Raw genomic sequence first — 17986 nt, 5'->3', positions numbered from 1 at the left:
TGGTTTTGGTAAGTGCTGAGACATAGGAGAACAATGCTTTGGCATCATAGAAGAAGTTGTGGATTTTTTTGGCGTAGTAGTCTCTTTTTGTCCAGAGTATGGTGATCTGTAGCTGTGCATGGCGGATCTGTAAGCGGTCTGTGAACTGGGGGAGGGGTTTTTGTGTCATTTGTGCTCCTTGTGTCTAAGCTCTTGTTTGAGTTCTTTTAGTTTGGGCGAGAACCAGGATTGTTTGTTCTTAAGGTCTGGGTCTATTTCTTTAGAAGTAAGTGGGCAGACTTTATTGGCTACTGAGTTAGATATGTTGAACCAAGACGAGATGGCCGCGTCTGTGTTTGAGAGGTCTAGGCTGGATAATTCGTCTGTGAGGTGTGATGCGAAGTCATCCATAGAGCATGGTTTCCTATAGTGGATGGTGGTTTTTGGGAGCAGGGGAGTCAGTTTTTTTTTTTAATTGTAAAATTGGTGGTGATCAATGAGTGGTCCGACCAGGGGACTGGTGTACAGATGGGGCGAATCGTGTGGGAGACGCATGAGTTTGTGAAAATAAGATCAAGGGTATGGCCAGCTTTATGGGTAGGGCTGTTAACGATTTGCGTAAACCCCATGGCCTTAAAGAAGTCAGTATCGCTTCGCAATTGGGGGATAGAGGGGTGGTATCTAAATGTAGGTTGAAATCCCCCAATATGATAGCGAGAGAGTCTATGTCAATGTGTTTGGCTATGATTTCAATGAGGGGGGAGGCATCAGATTCTAGGAGCCCAGGGGAGGCGTAAATTAGACAGATTTGTAGTTGGTTAGATTTAAATAGCCCAATTTCAAGTTTGGTTATGGTCTTGATCGTCTGGGGGGGGAGGGGGGGCGCGTCAGTCTTATAAATACTGATATATAACCGCCATCTATAATAATACCTGGATAGTGATGCTCCGGGTCTCCATTCATAACCACATCTGGGATTTCATTCATTATTTTGCTAATTAGCCTGTCTGCTAAAAAACTGATTCGTGTATGGTCATACTGAAAAAAAAAAAAAAGTACAGTTTAAAAAGCATAATCAGTCTGATTCTGAACAAAGCTATTTGGTTGGAATATAAGTTTAACAACTCTCTAAAAAAAAAAAAAAAAATGCCTTCTCCACATTTAAAGAAGCAGAATACAAGTTTTATAATTAGTTGAAAGCTTAACAAAATCATTAAAACTTTTTTTTGTTCTGGCTTATATTTCATTCCAGATGAGACATTAATGTTTAAAGTTTTCAAGGCACCTTCTGTTAAGCTGCTTCCATCATCATGTATCTAAATAAGTCAAGGGCATTGCTCTGCTGATTGTCACTGAAACTACAAATAAGCAATATATAAAGAAATATTTCCTTTAATATGGTTTTCCAGGCTACTACCCAGCAGAAAACAGACTGAAAAAATATCGATCTAGTGGAAAATATCCCCAACAATCTTTCATGTCCTCAACTTGGCATGCTCTCATTAAAACTGATTTTCTCTCTCCCCCCCCCCCCTCCCTCCCAGGTGTTCTTGTATCTGTATTTCCTTCCTGGGTTCTTCTGCGCTTTGTTGGGACTCCAAGCATGAGAAGTGAAAGATAGAGGAAGACTCTGGTTGTACCTCCATCTCCCGCTGTGCAACCTGGCAGGCTGCACCAAAGCCAACCACGAGAGGTGTTGGAACTGTGCCAGATCTCATGCCTCTCTCCTGGCCTCCACCGCTCTGTAGTGCTTCTAACCTCACTCGTGGCCGACGGCGTACATAAATAGCTCCAACCCCTATATAAAAGGGAAAAATCAAGTCAAGGTCTATCAGAGGAATATGAAATTTGTACAGCAGGAGTCTTGACTCCAACAACTATTTATCTGAAGAGTGCCCCTTGAAGGGAATCTAGGATCTCTTGCCTTCTAACTGAATGAACAGATGGGATACTTTAGAGCAGAGCTTTCCAAACTGTGTGTCGCGCGAATGTAGCACATTAAAGCCCGGTCCACATAGCCGCTCCCCTCCAGCATCATGTGCATGTGACAGCATGTGACGCCGCGCCATCAACGCCGACGCGAGTTTGGGCTTTTTTTTCTAGCGATTCACTTTTTTTTTTTTCCAGTTAGCGGGTTGCCTATTATTGGGCGATTTTTGCTGTCAATCGCATATTTTTTGGTGGGTGGGACTTGAGCCCAGCTATCCCTGTCATTGGCTGCTGCTGCCGATGAGGCCTGGCCACGAGGAGCACATGGGCAAACAGGTACTGACTGCAAACAACAGTGTCTAGTGATCATGGAAGGTGTTATGCACCATGGCAGGCTTGAACCCTGAAGGGAGTGAAGCTCTTAACTGGCAACAATCAAAAAGAAGAGGTACTTGAGTGTGGGGGGCCAGACATGTGCTTGGGGGGAGAAAGATGAGTATGTGGGGGCCAGACATGTGCTTGGGGGGAGAAGAGAGATGAGTGTGTGGGGGAGAGACATGTGCTGGGGGGGGGGGGGGGGGGGGAAGAGATGAGTGTGTGGGGGCGAGACATGTGATTGGGGGGAGAAGAGAGATGAGTGTGTGGGGGATAGACATAGTTACTCAAATACAATAACATTAATCTTGGAATATTATATATCTACAATATAAATGGGCTCTGACCGATGGCCCGCAAATGCGCAGGAGAGAGCAGCTCTACCGCGCATGCCTGGGTGAGAGAGCACGTCATTCAGAGCAGAGCAACATGGCGCTGGGAGGAAATGGAGCCGTGTGAGGGCTGCTTTGGAAGCGGCAGGAAGGAGCAGCGGTGACGGTATCCAAGCATCGGGCGGGCCAGTAACGAGCCCGGTAGTGAGGCGCGCGTTCTGGAGAAAAGAAAAAGAGGGAGTGGAGGAGGGCTGAGGGAGAGAGGAAGGAAAGGGAAGAGGATGTGAGTAAGCGGGAAGGGTAAGACTTTCAGGAGAAGAGAGAAAAAGAGGGAGTGGAGGAGGGCTGAGGGAGAGGGAAGGGGTTGTGGATGAGGTGAAAGGGGAAGGAAAGGGAAGATGAGAGGGGATGGACAGAAAAGGGAAGAGGATATGAATGAATAAGTGGGAAGGGTAAGAAGTTGTGGAGAACAGAGCGGCTCTAACCGTGCTAGTCTGACTGATGGAATCGCGCCCGTTTTAACGGGCTTAACGGCTTGTTTTTACTATAAATGAAAGGTTTTCATGAGACAGGTGGTGTCGTGAAACATTTTATTTATGTATATATTTAAGGAAACATACATAAATTGTCGAAATACGTTTCGTTCATTTAACCTTTAACCTCTGGTTTGCTAGTTGACTGAATTACTGTGTCGTGAAATTATGTTTGTCTAAAAAGTGTGTCACCAGCATGAAAAGTTTGGAAAACTCTGCTTTAGAGGGTAATGTAAAGTTCTATTACATATAAATAAATGAGTATAGCACATATCAATTAAACTAAATTAATTGCAAGCATTAAAAATCAATTGTAAGATAATATGCATAACTGTTGACAACAGCAGGGCTAGAACAAAGGGGGTTGAGAGGCGTGGCAGCCCAAGGGGGTTGAAAAAAGCAGGGCTGCTTTTACCTATGGGCATAACAGGGGGCCCACTGCATGAGCACACAAGGCTTTACCCCCCCAAGTCTATTGGCCAGTGCCAAGAATCTTAGGCAGCAGAGAAAACCCCTCTGCTTCCTGTTCCAGGCCCTCCCCTCCCAGGCAGCATGCAAGGAACAAGATGGCAGGGGAGGGGGGTGGGGGATGAGCCTGGAATAGATAGAGCACAATGCAAAGCAAAGAGCCTTCTGCTCTTTAATCTAGCCCCTCTTCTTCTCCTACAGAGAATAGGAAGAGCGAGGGGGGTGAAGGTGGAATGGACAGCAAAACAAAGGAGAATTCCGTTTTTGTCTGCATGTCTGTTTCTACTTTGCGATCCCTTATTCTTTCCTTGGTGAGGGTCGGTGTTCTGTATGCATATCTGAGGTGAAGTATTCTTTTTCTGTGTAGGTATCTATAGCAGCCTGGTTGGTTCTGTCTGGTTTGGCACAACGTGATCCTGAAGCTAGAACCTGCTATCCAGGTGAAGCCTGATCCTCTCACACAGAGGATTTCTCTCCAGGGGCATGTGCCCAAGAAGGGGGTGGGTTAGGAGCGCTGTTGTATTTGGCGATTCTATTATGATGACAGTAAATATCTAGGTGGCTGGTGGGTAGGAGGATCACTTAGTAATCTGCCTGCCTGGTGCAATGGCAGCGGACCTCATGCTCCATTCACAGTGTGCGCTGGGGAGGAGCCAGCTGTCATAGTATATGTGGATACTAACGTTACAGGAAGGTGCAAGAGGGAGGTACTGAAGGCTAAATTTAGGATTCTAAGTAGAAAAGTGAAATCCAAAACCAAAAATAGATTGCAGTCTCTGAAATGCTCCCCTTTCCTCGTGCAGGACCTCAGAGGCACATTGAGTTCCAGTCTCATTGCATAGATGAGACGATGGTGCAGGGAAGAGGACTTCACATTATTTGTTAGAAAACAGAGGAAATTCTGAGGAGGGGAGCCTATTCCAACTGGATAGGTTCCACCTTAACCAGGGTGGAATCCACATATAAAAAGGAGATAAAGCAGCTTTTAAACTAGACCCTAGAGGGAAAACCAGTAGTCACTAAGAAGTGTATGGTTCGGAGTGAAGTATCTTCCAAGATTCTTGCAAAGCGGGGACATCAGAATATCCCAGGTTGTGGTTAAGACTGAAGTAGCCCAGATGGATATAGATAAAGAGCACACTGATTTATCAGCTAATAAGCATGCTGCAAAATAGAAATAGAACTAAAAGTACAAATAAAAAACACACTTTAAAATGTTTGTACGTAAATGCCAGAAGTCTGAAAGGTTAGACTAGAGCGTTAGAAGATATGACATTATACGAGGATATAGACAATATAAGGCATTTCAGAGATTTGATGGAAGAAGGATAACCAATTGGACACTGTGACCCCAGGGTATAGATTATACTGATGTGATAGGGCAGACAAAATTGGTGGAGGGGTGGCACTATAGCAATATGATCAGTTTTTTCTCTCAGGTTGCTGCACTCATTTCCTCTACGGGTCCGACTATAGTGATATTGGGAAGACGTTTAAATTGTATTAGCGACCCACAATTTGATAGGCAATCGACTAGAGGAGTGAAAGCTTTAGGGAAGAATAAAGGGATACAATTTTTATGGAATGATTTACAATTAATAAATATTTGGAGAGTTTTAAATCCTTTAGTGAAAGATTTCACACACTTTGCTAGGGCCTAACATTCAAAATCTAGAACTGATTATATATTGGTTTCAGAAGGCCTCTTTTCTTTTTTTTTCTTTCAAAAGGTTTTTATTGAAATGAGGTACAGAAAGTACATATCCAAAAAGGCAAAATACAAAACACAAACCAAACGCTAGATACGCCATTGCAAATGGATAGCATAAAACATGAACAACCTCATAAATGGATACAGAAATGAAACATGTGTTAGAACCTATCCCCCCCCCCCCCCCCCGGCAGCTGGTAAGTCAAGAAAAAGAGACCCACTGTTACACTGAGGAATCAACAAAAGGGAAAATAAAGAAAACGAAAAACAAGGATAAGCAAAGCGGTTCTGCCCAATGTCAGCAATACAGGCAACTAATCAGAGTACACATATCATAAGAGTAAGAATGCTCTTGGTTCCTTCCCCTTAGAAGACCGGGAAGCCGACAGTCAAATGAAACAGGAATCACCATGCTAGGATCACTAAATTGGGGTTCTATAAGCACAGGGACTATAACACCAAATCCAAGGTGGGTACAAGTATACAGAAATCCGTCGGCACTGGTCACTATATGTGAATGGGGGAAGAATGCAATGATTATCCTTGGGATGCAAGCCAGTCGTGATAGGGAGCCCATATTTTTGTAAAAGCCCCCAAGCGGTCATGGTGCACAGCTGTGAGCCTAGCCAATTGGTAGTATTTATGTAACCTAGCTTGCACCTGGGCGAGACTAGGTACAGCTCTCTGCTTCCAGTGTAATGCAATTTCTGTGCGAGCCGCAATAAAAACCTGTTGGGCAATTCTCTGTTTGTCATTATTAAGATCTGCAATATACAAGGATAGTAGGGTATACCAGGGAGTAGCCTGGATCTCCGCACCCAGAACAGCGGAGACCCAAGCCACAACATTTAGCCAAAACGGGACTACGAGAGTGCAGCTCCACCATATGTGATAGTAAGTGCCAGTCTCTCCGCAGCCTCGCCAACACAACTCGGAAAAGGCCGAGTGGAAACGGTGCAAGCGTACGGGAGTATAATGCCAGCGATACAGCATTTTATAGCAATTTTCCTGGACACCTGCCGAAATAGAGCACTTGTGCGCATTGGTGAAGATATCATCCCATTCTTCCTTCGAGAGGGACCGTTGAAAGTCAGAGTCCCACGCTTTCTGCTGCAGAAAGGGGCTGAGTCGCCTCCCATTTAGTAACGCATAAGTTTTAGATATCACCCCTCGCATATGATGAGCATTCATACAATAAGATTCAAAAAGAGAGCCCTCCAATTTAAGAGTGCCCAAGCGGAGCAGCCGATGAAGGGCATGATATATCTGCGCATATAAAAAGAAATCAATGGAAAGGGGCTCATAAAGGCGGCCTAAATCCTCCCTGGACAATATAGCCCCCTGTACCTGCACCTGTTCTATACGGATAAGGCCTGCCCTGCGCCACCCACAAGTCCCCTGAGAGTGAGCCACACGGGGCATTAAGGAATTGGTGAAAAGGTGTGTCAGTAGCATAAAATCCGCTGTCCCAACTAATCTATGCTTCCATTGTGCCCACACCTGAACCGTAGTCCTCAATGCGGTAGGAAAATACAAAAAGGGAGCCCAGGTGCTTCGAGGCTGCCAAGGTAACGCGGATAATGGCATATCTCCAACCAAGGATTGTTCCAGGAGAATCCACTGAGGTACCTCCTGCGTTCTATGGAGAGCAACCAGGGCTCTTAACTGTGCCGCGGTGTAATACCAACTAAGGTTGGGAACATTTAATCCGCCCCTGTCCTTTGGTAAGTATAGAGTAGCGCGCGCTACTCGCGGTGGGCGCTTGCGCCAAATAAACCCAAAAATAATGCGTTGCCAGAGGTTGAGGACCACCGTCTTGATATATATAGGGATAGTGGTGAAAAAGTAGAGAAAACGGGGCAAAACATTCATTTTAATAATGGCAATTCGCCCCAGCCACGAATGGGTATGTCGACTCCACCTATCTAAGTCTGTCTTTAAGGTCTTAACAAGCGGGGTATAATTTAAGTGAAATAATTGGTCAGACCTGTGCCCGATACGCACTCCCAAGTATTTTATCGCACCCTTAGCCCACTTAAAAGGAAACTGGCCCTGCAACCGCCGCACTTCAGCCTCGGTTAGAGTGAGATTAAGAATCTCAGATTTATCATAATTGACCTTGAGTCCAGATACCTTGGTGAACTGCCCCAGTTCCTGCATAACCCCGGAGAGGGATTGGGATGGGTCAGTAAGAGTAAACATCACGTCATCCGCAAATAACGAAATTTTGAAATGATGTTCACCCGCACGGACTCCAGTAACTGCAGCGGAACTCCTAACTCTAGTGGTAAAAGGCTCTAAAAACAGCGCAAAAAGTAAAGGGGAAAGCGGACACCCCTGTCTGGTACCCCGGCATATATCAAAAGGGGCCCCATATGTGCCATTGACTTTAACCCGGGCCTGCGGATGGTCATAAAGTTTGGCAATCCACTGAATAAAATTGCTACCAAAACCCATTCGAGAAAGGGTATGGAATAAAAAGGGCCAGTGGACTAGATCAAACGCCTTTTCGGCATCCAAGGAGAGGAGAACAGCAGGAACTTTAGAGTTAGAAACATAGTCAACAAGGTCAACAATGCGCCTGACATTATCAGCCGCTAATCGGCCAGGTACAAATCCGACCTGATCGGAGTGAACAAGTTTAGTCAAGACTCCATTGAGTCGAGCAGCTAAAATCCGGGCAAGTAATTTCAGATCAATATTGATCAGAGAAATAGGTCGATAGGACCCACATTGTGTGCTGTCCCGCCCCGGCTTGGCTATAACCGATATGCCAGCGGTGTTACTATCTTGAGCTATATGTCCCTCAGTACGTAGGAAATTGAACATGTCAGTGAGTGGCTCAACAAGGACCGTAGCCAAATTGCGATAGTACGAGCCCGTAAACCCATCAAGGCCTGGGGCCTTGCCAGGCTTCAAGCCCTTGATTGCCTCTAACACTTCATGCGGTTCTATGGGCCGGTCCAGAGAGTCCCGTTGGGCTTGAGTTAGGGTAGACAGAGACACAGAGTTCAGGTACGAGGTAATATCGTCCTCCAAAATACCCGGGGCCCCCGAATAGAGCTGAGCATAAAACTCCGTGAAGCAGGCACGAATTTCTGCAGAGGTAGTGACAATAGAGCCCTGGGAGTTGCAAATCTTTGCTACAAGGGTTTGGGCCCTGGCAGCTTTAAGCTTCTGAGCTAAATATCGTCCGGCTTTATTACCCCCTTCAAAAAATTGCTGCTTCAACATAAGCAAGTGGTGACTAATGGCCGTATCCTCAAGGGCCCTCAAAACATCCTTAGCTCTGAGTATTTTATTATAGGTGGAGTTAGAGCCATCAATGATATGCAGTTGAGTGAGTGTAGCAATCTCGGACTGAAGACGAGAGCGTTCTTTCTCCCGCTCCCTATTACAGTGAACAGCCCTAGCAATAAACCACCCCCGAAGCACAGCCTTAGAACAATCCCACACTGTGGTAGGACGTGAAGCGTCCTTGGTATTGTTGCTAAAATACTCCCTAAGATGATCAGCAGTACGAGCGAGGAAGTCCCTATCCTTTAACAAGCTGTCATTTAGACGCCAAGGTTTAAACCCTCTATCCCGGTCACCCAGGCGAGCAGTAAGCCATACTGGCCCATGATCGGACCATGTAATGGGTTCTATACCCGCCCCTAAGACAGCATTCTGCAAGTGGGACGATATAAATAAATAGTCAATACGAGAGTATGTACCGTGCGGAGAGGAGTAGAAGGTGTATGACCGAGAGCGAGGGAATCGTTGTCTCCATATATCCACCAAACTCCAGCGCTCTAAGAAGGAACTCCACTCCTTCCGCATCCCAGGAGGGGCTACCGTCTGAGCAGTACTGTCTACGGACGGGTCATATATAGCATTGAAGTCCCCACCTAACACCAGATCGCCCTCGCCATAAGATAAGAGCAACTGGTCTATGTCGTGGAGAAAGGTGACTTGGGAAGAATTCGGAAAATAGACATTCAGTAGGGTAATGACGCTAGATCCCACTCTCAATTTGAGAAGTAAATATCGGCCGCGGGTGTCAAGATATTTATCCAGAACCTCATGAGTTAAGGAATTAGAGACAAGGACTCCCACGCCGGCATAGCGGGACGATTTGGTACTGGCCGCCCAGTAAGACTGAGCATAGGACTGGAAAATCAGAAGTTTTTCATGGTGCTTGCGCACATGAGTTTCCTGTATAAAGCCAATGGTGGCCCCCAGACTCTGCAGTTCCCTCTTTAGTAAGAGACGCTTACGGGGTGTGTTGAGGCCCTTTACATTGAGAGAAACAATTTTATGCGCCATGATGTAGGGCAATATAGAACAGACTCTCTGTACTCTGACAGAACCCAGGATAAATAAAGGTGAAAACCACTCGCCCGCCTGTAAAGAGAAATGATTACTAGAAATGTCCTCAGTGGAAAGAGAAAAAAACCAGCTGACCTCCCCATTAGTCCAATCGTGTACCACCCGGGCTCGGTGGGAAACACACTCCAACGGGGTGCACTCATCAGAATGCTAGCAGACACCCCCCCCCCCCCCCCCACAAGCTTAACATAAACTCAAACATCAAAAAGAGTGCAGCAAACCCAGCAAGCCATTCATAAATAGTGTGAATATGATCAATACTGTAAATAACAGCTAATAAATGCTTGTCCGTAAGGCACAAATTCTCCCAGCAACAGTGCCAGAACCGCACCAGTGGCGCGTAGATGAGAATACAGGCAACAGCCTAAATCAGGATTCCAGAGGGCTCCTCAACCCATATCCACAGAGGCGGAAACAGTATCAGATATCTGGCGCCGGAGTCTCCTACCGCCCTTGGCAGCGCGCTGCCACCGTGGGGCGGTATCCATTTTAGCTGGTGGCGCTGTCGATTTTGGAGCCTGAAAGGTGATATCCAGGTGTGCTTGCTTGAAGGCCTCCACCGCTTCCGTCACTGATTTGATCCGATACGTGGTGCCCTGAACTTGGAATTGTAATCCAAAAGGAAATGTCCATCTGTAGCGGATAGAAGAAGAGCGTAGACTAGCAGTGACTTCACGGAGATCATATCGCCGCTTAAGTGTTGCTGGGGCCAGATCCTGGTAGATGGAAATGGCATGATTATTCCATCTAACTTCCTTTAAGTTGCGAGCGGCCTCAGAGACCTGATTTTTCTGGAGGAAGCTATGGAAGCAGAGGACAATATCTCTAGGGCGCAGGTCACTTCTGGGCCCCAAAGCCCGGTGCGCCCTCTCCAAGCGGATCTCCGACGGCTGCGCTGGTGAGTCAGACGGACCCGCACTCGCGAGGGAAAGAACATGCGCACAAATCTGTTGCGCGGTGAGAGTAGCGTCCTCATACTCCCCCGTGTCCGGTACGCCCCTAATCCGTATGTTGCATCGTCTGCTACGGTTCTCAAGATCTTCAAGTTTATCCTGAAGAGCCCCAAGTTCACTGTGGAATGTTAGCTGCTGGGAGTTTAGGGCATTAAGAGCCTCTCCGTGGCCTTCCACCCTGATATCAATGTCATCCACCCTGTGGCCCAGAGCAGCGATATCTTCCTTGATATCAGCCACAGCCGCCATTATATCTGCTTTGTCCCGTTTCATGTCTGCTCGGAGTGTGATAAACCATTCCCTTATTTCATCTCGGGACAGTTGTGCCGGCACTGGTGGTGATTCTGCGCTTACCCCCGAGTCAGCCCCCGTTTCCGCCGCCGCATGATCAGACTCCATTTCGGGTGCCGCGCGGCCGCCATCTTCCAGGCCCGAGGGGAGCACTGCCTTCTCAAACGAAAACTGCCGCAAATCGGCGGTTTTTCGTTTCGCCGCCATCTCCGGGTGTGCCGGGCTGCTAACAAGCGCTGCGGGTAAAGAATTTAGCCGAAAAATCTAGCGTAAGCAGCGCTTGCCGGGGTTTGTTTGCTTGTGGGGAGCGGAGCTCTACGTTCAGGCGACCGCTCTCATCCGATGCGCAACAGCGCCCCCTGAAGGCCTCTTTTCTAAAGTAAAAAAAAGATCTATTGAAGCTTTGGTTACCTCTGATCACTGTACTGTGTTGTCTATTGGAGGGTAGTTCTATAGGCAAATCATATGAGGGATGGAATATACCTTTTTGGCTGGTCAATGACAAAGGTTTTTCCAAATTTTTAGTGGAAAAATGGCAAGATTATGAGAAAGTGCTGTCCACTGAGATAAACCTACTCTTTTCTGGGAAATTGCAAAGGCTGTTCTCAGAAATGAAATAATTAGCTATGTGATTGCATAAAGGAAAGAACTAGAAAGGGATATCCTGGATTTAACCAAGGCTTCGGTAGCTTATAAGAAGAGCTTGACAGGTCCTAATGTTATTATGATGAAAGTGTTCCAGGATGTATGAAGGAAAACTTTGTGACCAAGCTGCATTTAGTTAATGAAAAATTGCATCTAGGAACTCTCTTCTTCATTGCACTCTTTGAAACACACATTTTTCCTATATGGGAACAAGGCAAGGAGAATCTGCTTTTACTTTTCTGCTGGCAACATCGGGCCTTGGCCCCACCCCCTGCTGTCACCAGTGCATGGGGGTCAAGAGCCAGACGACGATACTGGAGGCGCTGTGCGCTCCATCATGAGCACAACAAAGGAGCTCCTTTGTGCTTTCCTTCGTGCACATTGAGTGCCCTGTTCCTGTCTCTTCCATCTCTGGACAAGATAATAGTCCTTGTTCTGGCTGTTCCATCCTAGTGATCCTTGGCTATGGAAGATATGGTGACCTTTGTTTTTCTATGCGTTGATTTATAACCCAGCATCCATCTTTCTTAATGCCAATTAACTGTCACCACATCCAGGCCTGTTGATAAGATGGAACTTAAAATAATGTTAATTAATGTATAATCTGTAAAAATAAAATAAAATAAATAATTCCAGTAGTTTATGATCTGATTGTTTCTGAGCAACTGGCCTTTTTTTTTTTTTTTGGCATCACTGAGTCCTGCTTACAGATTCAGATACAGTTCTCCTGAAATGAATCTGTTCTCAGGTTATTCAATAGTGTCACAGCCTTGTGGTAAGGGCCGTGGGGGTTTGGTATTTGTTTTTAAGTGTTCATGGAAAATGCTCCCCTTTTGAGATGCTTATGCTTTATTCAATGAATCTTATAACATAGCACACAGGCAAATATAAATAATGAGAAGCACAAACTTTATAGAACACAATTTTTTTTTGAGACTGTCATAAATAGAGAGAGCGTGTGATTTCTCACCTAGCAGTGGCTAGAAACTCTTGTTGACCACCCAATTAGTGTACCGCTCAAAAATCTTTAATCATAGGTGTCTCTAGGTTTTTTTTTTTTAAGTTTTTTATGCATATAAAAGAGATTCTAAAATAAGTGACACTTACCTATGTGAAGTCCATTGGAAAAAACTTTTGTCAAGAACGCCAAACTGACACGAGTCGTGTTTCATTGCTTCATCAGGGGCTGTGTTTGACCAAAGGTTAAATCAATTTTGCAATCGCAATACACATCATCTTGAATGAAACGCTTAAGAGTTCTTGACCAAAATATTTTTCCAACGGGTTACACACAGATAAGCGTCACTCATTTTAGTATCTTTTATATGCATAACCCCCCCCAAAAAAAAACCCAAAACAAAACCTAGAGACACCTATGATTAAAGATTTTTGAGCAGTACACTAAGTGGGTGGTCAACAAGAGTTTGTAGCCACAGTTAGGAGAGAAATCACATGCTCTATTTATGATAGTCTCAAAAAATTTTTCTATAAAACGTTTTGTGGTTCTCATTTATATTTGCTTGTGTGCTATATTATAAGATTGATACCTACTGCCACAGAGGATTAAGTTTAACCTTTTTTTATGCTTTATTCAAAATATCTGAGCATCTGCCTAGTTTATTATCCCCCAAGCCTCCTGAATGTTTATTTTTTCCCTTTATTTGAACAATTTCTATGTTCAAAAGCTGATCAAAATTATACCTTGATTATAGGGGATTTTAATTTGCATGTGGATAAGTATCTAATATCTACTCCTTGTGAGCAATTTCTTACCTTGGGTTCTTAATTTTTTTCCCATCCAACACAAACTTGGTCACACCCTTGATTTAGTGCTTCTAAATTCCTCAATCCTGGCTGTAATTATCATCGATAGTAGCCTTAAATTTGTTTTGTGGTCTATCCAGTGTAAAATCTTTAAGGTTAGTGTGAATTCTCCTACTGATCCTGTATTAACATTTTTGAGTGAAAGATTAACTACCGCTTTTGAGGAATTGCATCCTTTCAATATAGACTCTGCTACTAAGATGTGGAACTCCACTATGAATGGTGTCCTGATAGCACTGCTCCCTTCAAGGTCTATAAAAAAAAAAAAAAAAACAACTAGGAAAGAAATCTGGAAATTGGATTAATGCTGAGGTGCCCTACACAAACAGAAACAAGTATGGTGTCATGCGTGCTCATCTGAGGCACTTGCGAATTATAAGCCTAAGCTTGCTGCTTATAAAAAAAGTTAATAGATGACACTAAAAATCCTCTGACTCACCAACTACAATCTACTTTTAATAATCAGAGAATCCTTTTTATATTGTACAAAATCTAAACAAAAACTCTGTTTCAGAACCTTGGACCATAGAATGTGGATTCCCACAAGGTTTATTAATTTCACAACTAAACTTTGATATCCATATACAGTCCTCGCCATATTAAATCTCACATATACAGATGACTGTCAGATCCTCTGTAAGCTGGGCACAGATTGGCAATCTCAGGCTATTACAATTTTATTAAGGATATGAAGAAGAGAAAAATACACAAGAGTTGGGGGAAGGGAAACAAGACAAGGAATAGTAAGACAAGGACAAAAAAATAGAAGTTTCCAGAGAAGAACGAACAAAGACTAGACAGATAAAGCAGAGGAAAAAACTGGTGGAGAGAAGCAAGAAAGCCCAATACAGAAAGTCAAATAATCTTAATACATGTTATTTTTTAAATTTCCTTTACAATTTTTGACTCACTGCTCTATGAAACACTTGTTACGCAGCAGCGAGTGCTCCAGACATTTTGTTGTAAAATCCTCCCTGCTACCACCTTTTTCCCCCATCACCCTCTGGAAGGAGTTGGTAGCCAGACAATGAAGACTGGACACAGATAAACTGTAAAGGTGGTCTATACAGAAATCCAGACTAAGGGGCATCAAGACTTCAGAGTCCTTTATTCTGGTTCTTACAGATTGCAGAGGAGAAAAATAAAATCAGGCAACCCAAAACAATTCTACTTGTGAGAGAATTTTAAAAAGTGCAATTGATTATTTGATTAATGGTTGATTATGTGATTAGCACAACCAAGTTGTGTCTGTTGACGCTTCAACATGGTTGTAAGCAGAATACAAGTGACTCCTCTCTCGGTTACCTTTTGGGCCGTAGATCTTATGACCACTGATGCTCATCAGGTCAATCTTCATCTCATTCACGTTCACTGGGATCTTTCCCACTGCTTGTGCGGCATCTGTGTGGAAGAAAATCTTCCTTGAGCTGCAAAGGTGACCTGCATTCACCAGTGAGGAGAAGAAAGACAAAAGTACAGATCTATGGTAAATACACATTACACATTTATATTCTCTAGAGTGCCACTGAAGAATTCTGGAGTATTTATCCGTAGGGTAAAGCAGGGCTTCCCAAACCTGTTTTGGGGACCCCAAGTTCAGTCAGGTTTTCAGGATATCCACAATGAATATGCATGAGATAGATCTGCATACATTGGGTCTCCGATGTGTGCAAATTTATCTCAGACAAACTAATTGTGGATATCTTGAAAACCTGACTAATTTACCTCTATACTAATACTGAAGTCTACTACATGCAAATACCCTGATTTTCTGCAATTCCTCAGCCACAGGAAGAGCCATGAAATTTGGTCCCTCCTACAGAATTGGTTGATGGATGTGGAATTGCTGCAGGCGACCAGAGGAGCTGACCAGGATCAGGGAGGGTCAAGGAGGTGAAGGGTATCACTGCGCATTCCAAATCCCTCCCTTCCCAATTCCCTTCTCCTGTACAGATATGGGCTGACAGGAGGGAGAAAAACAGAGGCAACAACTTGGGCAGTTCAAAGCAGCTATTGGGCCCCAGGCAACAAAAGATGTCAGCATGGCATGGTCTGAATCCTGGGAGTTGGTACCATTATAGTATGGTAGGTTTGCTATATGGCAGCTGAGAGCTTTTTTTGCAGGGTTTTGTGTTACTTCACAAAGTGCCTGACAGTGCAGGGATGTTGTTATGCAGTTACTGAGATAAAATTTGAATATATATTTTTTGTATGGGTGGCTTTTAAGGGGAAATATCTTAGCTCTGCTTTGCACCCATTGTTGGGGAAATTTCTGTGGATGCTGTGTGTTAGAGAACTAAAGGTGAAGGGTTTACACTGAGATTTTGCTCCATCCTGCATAGACGCCACACTTCAATCCAATATAGACAAATGGTTAAATGATACTATCAAATTGTATACATAAATCTGTTTATTAAATACAAGACAAAAACATCAGAGAGTGGCATGAAAGTGATTTTTTTCTGTTCATTCCATTTCTAGATAACTACAAATTTCACACACTACAATAATACAACATGAGAATAAACCAAAAATAAAACATGTATACACAAACCAACTAACCCATCCTCCCTCCCCCCACCAATTGCTATCAAATAATTTTAATGGTAGTTTTACAGGGTGAGTGAAACTGGACAGGGGTTTCTTTATTGCATAGAAAGCCCTTGGAATTTTTTTTGTAGTGTCTTCTATAGCCAATTTAAAAGCAGAGAGCTGTGCTGGATGAGATATATTTCTGGTCAGAGGTATTGAGAGGGCCCCATGGCCACTAGCAGCATTGCGGTGCCTTTTAAAAGCAGCATAAGTCAGGCAGTGCAGAGACTGGGGGAGAGTGCAGAAAAGGGACACTGCCGGCAGGGCACGGGGGGGCGGTTCTATAATGAGGCAGACTTGAGGCGGCAAAAAAAGTGCCCCTCTCAGAACACTGTGGTGGTATCTGCCTCATAGTGCCTGCCTCACATTCATACCTGGGAACTCTCTGGATTTGGCCCGGAGACTACAGAATTCTGAACGACCTGACAGGTATCCAGGCCAACACCCGAAACCTCCGGGTGCCCTGCTACAGAAGGCTGGAAGAGAAAGGGCCTGGAGCAGCACACACTCCAAGGAGGCAGCACATCAGCATCCGTGCTCCCCGGAAGGCCAGTGCTGCACGGCAAGAAAGACGAGCAGGAGCACCACCCTCCTCCACAGGAAACTGAAAACGGAGGAGGAGAAGCAACAGCATCAGGCCGTGCGCCGAAAATAAAACAAGGGCAGAGCAGGCCAACGCTACTGGAGAAAGAGGAAGAGGAGGAAGTGGAGTGCATATCCCGCAGGCCTGAGGAAAGAGGAGGTTCTTGTGGTTAATGAGAATCGAGGTGAGAAGACACAATGAGAGTGCATGTGTATATGGAAGAGGGAGAGAAGTGAATGAGTGTACGTGTGTATGTGGAAAAGGGAAAGGGGAGGGGGCACCATCTCATCCCTCGCCTCAGGCAGTAGTTTGCCTTGAGCTGCCCCTGGAAGGGCAACTAAGTCAAACAAAAGCACTTCTTTCTTTGCCTACCTTCCCTTCATTAAAAACTGTCAGAAGCAGCTCTTAAGCACATTGGCCTGCAGTTTCACTTCACCTCTTGTGGCTCACTGAGTCACTCGCAGCAGCAGGTGGAATGAAACCGCAAGGTGCAGCATACTCAGAAGAGCTGCTTCACACTTCTGCAGCCCTAATTCTGGTAGGAAAAGAAGGAAGCACCATGTTTGATGCCACTGATGTAGGTTGTCCTGTTGGGAGGGGCCCTTTTCCTCACTCTTCCCCAGTTTCTGCAGCACTTGATTGATGCCGTTTTTAAAGGAATAATGACATGTCAGCAAGACCTGATGCTGTTTTTAAAAAACCCAGGATTGGGGGCAGGGTGTTAGTGGGAAATTGAGGGTAGAGTGGGGACCTGGGATTGAAAAATTGAGGGTAGAAAGTGAGGGGAAGTGAGGAACTGAGGAGCAGAGAGAGTAGGGACAGGGTTTGAGTAGAAGAAGGGAATAGACTGAGTAAGGACTAGAGGGGCAGTGGGAAAGGAAAATTGGTTCTTACCTGCTAATTTTCGTTCCTGTAGTACCACGGATCAGCCCAGACTGCTGGGTTATGCCTCCCTTCCAGCAGATGGAGACAGTGAAAAACTTGAAGGTCACCCCTGAAAGTAGGTTGCGCCACCTGGAGCCCCTTCAGTATAAACAATATCAAAGCAGAATTAAAGTTGTAACAGGAATCCAAAAATGTAAATGGTTAAACCAAATTTAGGAGACTCAACTAGGTACAAAATGTGAAATCTTCGTCCTGCTATAGTATGACAGGAAAAAAAACCCCTATAATCTGTCGAGCGGAATAAAAAAACTGGGCGGGCATCTGGGCTGATCTGTGGTACTACAGGAACGAAAATTAGCAGTTAAGAACCAAATTTTCCTTTCCCTGTACGTACCCAGATCAGTCCAGATTGCTGGGATGTACCCAAGCCGCCTTACATGGGGTGGGACCTAGAAAGCCCTGCTCGAAGCACACCACTGCCAAAACTCTCCGAGTTGGGAGCCTGAACATCCAAA

At 44.8% G+C, this 17986-nt stretch overlaps 1 protein-coding gene across 1 annotated transcript in view; it reads right to left on the bottom strand.

Moving 5' to 3' along the window:
• NFS1 (NFS1 cysteine desulfurase) overlaps positions 1 to 17986 on the bottom strand; it is a 111266-nt gene that overhangs the window by 29660 nt on the left and 63620 nt on the right. Inside the window, exons 7-9 of the mRNA XM_029614655.1 lie at positions 14717 to 14851; positions 1620 to 1777; positions 912 to 1017 (exon numbers count right to left, since the gene is read on the bottom strand). Coding sequence (XP_029470515.1) covers positions 912 to 1017; positions 1620 to 1777; positions 14717 to 14851 — 399 coding nt within the window. The remainder of the gene's footprint in view (positions 1 to 911; positions 1018 to 1619; positions 1778 to 14716; positions 14852 to 17986) is intronic.

The sequence above is a fragment of the Rhinatrema bivittatum genome, chromosome 8 (assembly GCF_901001135.1).
Source record: "Rhinatrema bivittatum chromosome 8, aRhiBiv1.1, whole genome shotgun sequence".
In the NCBI taxonomy this organism is placed as follows: Eukaryota; Metazoa; Chordata; class Amphibia; order Gymnophiona; family Rhinatrematidae; genus Rhinatrema; species Rhinatrema bivittatum.
The sequence above is the reverse complement of the archived record's forward strand: the minus strand, read 5'-3'. Positions and strand labels throughout refer to the sequence as shown.